Source organism: Protobothrops mucrosquamatus, unplaced genomic scaffold (genome assembly GCF_001527695.2).
Source record: "Protobothrops mucrosquamatus isolate PMUCROS unplaced genomic scaffold, P.Mucros_1.0 scaffold2126, whole genome shotgun sequence".
NCBI lineage: Eukaryota > Metazoa > Chordata > Lepidosauria > Squamata > Viperidae > Protobothrops > Protobothrops mucrosquamatus.
Genome location: NW_015388226.1, coordinates 1 through 4,280, shown reverse-complemented (window position 1 = coordinate 4,280; position 4,280 = coordinate 1). Strand labels below are relative to the sequence as shown.

At 38.4% G+C, this 4,280-nt stretch overlaps 1 protein-coding gene across 1 annotated transcript in view; it reads left to right on the top strand.

Moving 5' to 3' along the window:
* Positions 1 to 3,731, top strand: part of LOC107294843 (neuronal acetylcholine receptor subunit alpha-7-like) — a gene marked incomplete at its 3' end in the record, with an annotated part of 77,108 nt that extends 73,377 nt beyond the window's left edge. Inside the window, exon 9 of the mRNA XM_015824108.1 lies at positions 3,622 to 3,731. Within this exon, the coding sequence (XP_015679594.1) occupies positions 3,622 to 3,731 (110 nt within the window). The remainder of the gene's footprint in view (positions 1 to 3,621) is intronic.
* Between the last annotated feature and the right edge of the window lie 549 nt (positions 3,732 to 4,280).

Genomic DNA, 4,280 nt, shown 5'->3' with positions numbered 1-4,280 from the left:
GTAGTACCATAAAATTATATATCAATGGAAAGATAATTTAATCAAGAATGTAATGCAACATAGTTTGTTCAATTATCTGTACTGTATTCTATGAAAAGTTATAGCCAAATAACCAGAAAAAGGAAGCACAACTTGCTTAGGTTGATATCAGGTAGCTTTCCTTCATCTGATTGTAGCCAATGAGCATGAGTGTTTAGAGCCAATCAGGTGTCATCTTGTTTTGGCAGTGAGCCAATCAGATCACAGTAGGATTCAGTTATTGATGTCATGTATTGAAGCTGAGAGGAGGACATTTGTCAGTGTGTTATGTTGATCGCTATCAAGTTGGTTGGGGGTTTTTGTGTTCTTTCATTTAGTGAGTTGTAAAACATAATAAAATTAAAGTAATGGTGCAAAGAGTTGAGTGGTTGCCCAGAAAGCGATGAAAAATAGTATTATTAAGTGAACAAGGCTACAGTTATAAAGAAATTAGAAATAAAATTGGTGGAAACTTAACCAAAGGTGGCATTTCTACTGTACACTTTTCCCAAAAGGTTTCCACAATTGTGGCCATTACTGTATGTTGCTTCTCATCAGGCTATCAGCTCTAACTATCATAGGTAATATTCAGAGATGATGGGAACTGAAGTCTATCACAGATTCTGATGGGCTAGATGTTTTATAACTTCATCTATATAGAGAGGCTGCTGAAGCCACAAATGGAAGTAAGGCCTTTCTGTGGAGTGCTGTCTTTTCAAATAGCAGCCCAAAGAAAAAGAGGCCACTCTTGCTTTGCTTATATTACATACTTCAGTAGGTTTATTTACCTCTATATCTTGAAGTTCTAGTTCCTTTTAAACATCTTTTTGTGAAGAAACATACAAAACATAGTTTTTCAGATGTTGTTGTTGTTAGTTGCAAAGTCGTGTCCGATCTATCGTGACCCCATGGACAATGTTCCTCCAGGCCTTCCTGTCCTCTACCATCTTCTGGAGTCCATTTAAGCTCACACCTACTGCTTCAGTGACTCCATCCAGCCACCTCATCCTCTGTCGTCCCTTCTTCTATTGCCCTCAATCTTTCCCAGCATCAGGCTCTTTTCCAGTGAGTCCTTCCTTCTCATTAGGTGGCCAAAGTACTTGAGTTTCAACTTCAGATCTGGCCTTCTAAAGAGCAATCAGGGTTGATCTCCTCTAAGACTGACTGGTTTGATCGCCTTGCAGTCCAGGGGACTCGCAGGAGTCTTCTCCAGCACCATAGTTCAAATATGTTATCTGTTATCAAATACATTTATCTAGTTTTCATAGTCCATTTCTCGATGCTTCCAAACAGTAAGAAGGTGGATGGTAATTCATCAGTTTAGTTAAGGTGGGTGATGAACTTGTCCCCCACACCCATCCCTTTTCTCTTTTTATCTCTTTCTTTCTCTCCATCAACAGATTCTCCATTTTTGCAGGAAAATGCAAGATAAACAGTGATATCTGAACTGTATCCAAATAGGCACATTCTCAATAAATACCTGTCTCACAAAAGATATCTGTGTTATGCCAACTTAATTGTTATAGCTGTTCTCCAAGCAGAGATCAGCCTTTTTTTTTTTCTTAAGGCACCATCCTGTGTAGCTGGTTGGGAATTGTTGAAGTTATCCAGAGGCATGAGCAAAGCTTCCCCTCTCTAGACAAGAATCTCATATGTTGGGGAGCAGAGGGTGAGTTTATGGAGAAAAGGGGCAATTTGCAACCAAGAACAGTGGAGCTTCTGTGCTGCAAAGAATGCTGGGAACTGTAGTTTGATCAGTAGACTGACTATTCTTCATTTGATATCAGAGGCAGGCTAATACCTGCTATTGTGTAAGAAATAAAATAATGGGGCTGCATAGAATGGGCTTGTTTAGAAGGGATAAAATCTCTGTCCTCATTCACATTTTTGGAGGAACAATCAGCAGTTAATCGGACACCTTCACTGTCTGGAATGGAAATGCTCTCAGGTGCAACTCAGCATAATCCCTCCTATCGCTTCGTTGATATTAAATTATATACGAGCACCAGCTACTTCTCGGACACCTTCAGAGAAGTAGCTGGTGCTTGTATATAATTTAATATCAACGAAGGGATAGGAGGGATTATGCTGAGTTGCACCTGAGAGCATTTCCAGTCCAGACATCCACTTCAACAATCCTTTTACCTTTGGAGCAAGTTATAATTAAATCCCAATATTCAGTTCAATCTCTTGAGCCTGATTCCTGGAGGTAAAATAATTTAGGGATGACCTTGGGAGAAGTTATGAAAGAATTGTTAAGAAGAAAGCTGCAAAATCAATCAGATCTTACTCTCAGTCATGGGCCAGACTAAAACTTGCAGAAAACTTACACAATCCAGAAACTGAAGCAAGCCTGAGAAAGAAACTAAAAACAACAACAAAACCCTGCCTTGATTTTGTTTTGTATAAGATGGGACAGAGAGACATTTGGACAGGCTTTCAAAACTGATGCCAGCCCTACAAGATAGGGCAGCCCTTCAAGACAGATGCCACAGAAATTTCTGGAGTTCTCCTTTATTATTGTAGGGTACATTACATCTTACAATAAACAAAAATCAAGGAGGCGTTATTTTCAGTTTCTTTCTCTTATTTCTTTCTGTCTTTGTACTAGGTAATCTTTCTGCATGTCCTTTAATCCAAAGCAATTTCTAAATGCTTTTACTCTGGATCAAGTGATTCCAGACATTATTTTGGGATGTACTACCTTCTTCCTTTTTATATATTGAATCTTGACTGCTGTTTTACCTTATAGAAAACATTCACCTTTTTTGAGCACCACCCTGAGATAGGAGGCTCAATCTCTGTGTTGTGAATATGCTGTTAAAAGAGACATAATACCAAGATCACATCTGCTAACTCATGTTAATTTAATTAACATGAACAGTATGTATCTAAAGCTTCTTTTTAGTTGGCTGAGCCAGACCAAATCTTTGCTCGTGATAAGAACATAAAACAATTATTGGATGCAGTTAGGCCTTGTAGGCAGGGGAGAATGTAAAGAGACTATTTTGGTTGCTTGCTGTTTTAAAACCATGTTGTTTTCCATTAATGTCACCATGCCTGGGGATCCTGTGGTAGTACGGAGCCTGTGAGTTGGTTATATTGATAGCAATTGCATAGATTGTACTCTCCCACAAATTAGGTTGTATGGTTTTAACTGTTTTAATTGGCTTTGGATTGCTTTTTATTTTAATTGTTTATTGTTTTGTTATTTAACTGTGTGAACTGCCCAGTCACAAATGTGAAATGGGGGGGGGGGCTACATAAATTAAACAAACAAACAAAATGTGTGAAGTTGCCTAGAAGCCATCATCTAATAATGTGTTACCTCTTTTCTCTTTTGTCATCAGCATCTAGAGCAAAGAACATGATAAAAACAGGAAGCGTAGAATTAAATTTAATAGGGTTAGAAATGTGTAGTTGTTTCATTTTTTAAAAAACATGCTTTAACCAGATGTATTTTGTGGTAACTCTTTTGCAATGTAGCATTACTCAAATTATGTTTTTTCAGGCTTGAAAGTTATAAAACCTATGGTCAGGTTAATCTGGGAGTCTGAAAACAATAAGTAACTGTTTATTCTTGTTCCCCTTTTAAATCTGCAGCTCAGTATTTTGCAAGCATCATGGTCATTGTTGGTTTATCTGTCGTAGTAACAGTCTTGGTGCTTCAGTGTCATCATCATGACCCTCAAGCAGGAAAGATGCCCCAGTGGGTAAGTGACAACTACACATCAGCCTTCATAAGCAGCAATACCTTTTGTATTTCATCACTTAGACAATGCTAGAAAGAACAGATGATTTTAAGGATACGATACTAATTCTTACTTCCTCTCCTCACCTTGGTGTATGCTGACCCTGCAGGGTTTATGACTGACCAAGCAGGATACCTTTCTTTTCTTTTTGTTTTTTCAAAAAAATCCAGTATTTTTATTTCTTTTAATATAGTCAAAAAGGAAAATAAGGAAAAGTGAGTTAAAAATTAAACAAAAACAAGAATACAGAACAGTCACACAAAAAAAGAGACTTCTGACTCACCCTTATGGGTGGTTTGTGTCTTCCTCAATTGTGGGTCCTATACCAGAGACCTGGGAGTTTGAGGGTTTGTGCAGCATCTTAGCTGTTCCTAGCCCTGCACTCTTTTAGACAGAAAGCTCTGATGCTCTTCCTGGGATCTGTTGAAATCACTCTCCCAGCTTAGGGGGTCACAGCCCCAAGTGCTCCTACTACCACTGGGACTACTGCGATCTTTATTTTCCTCATCC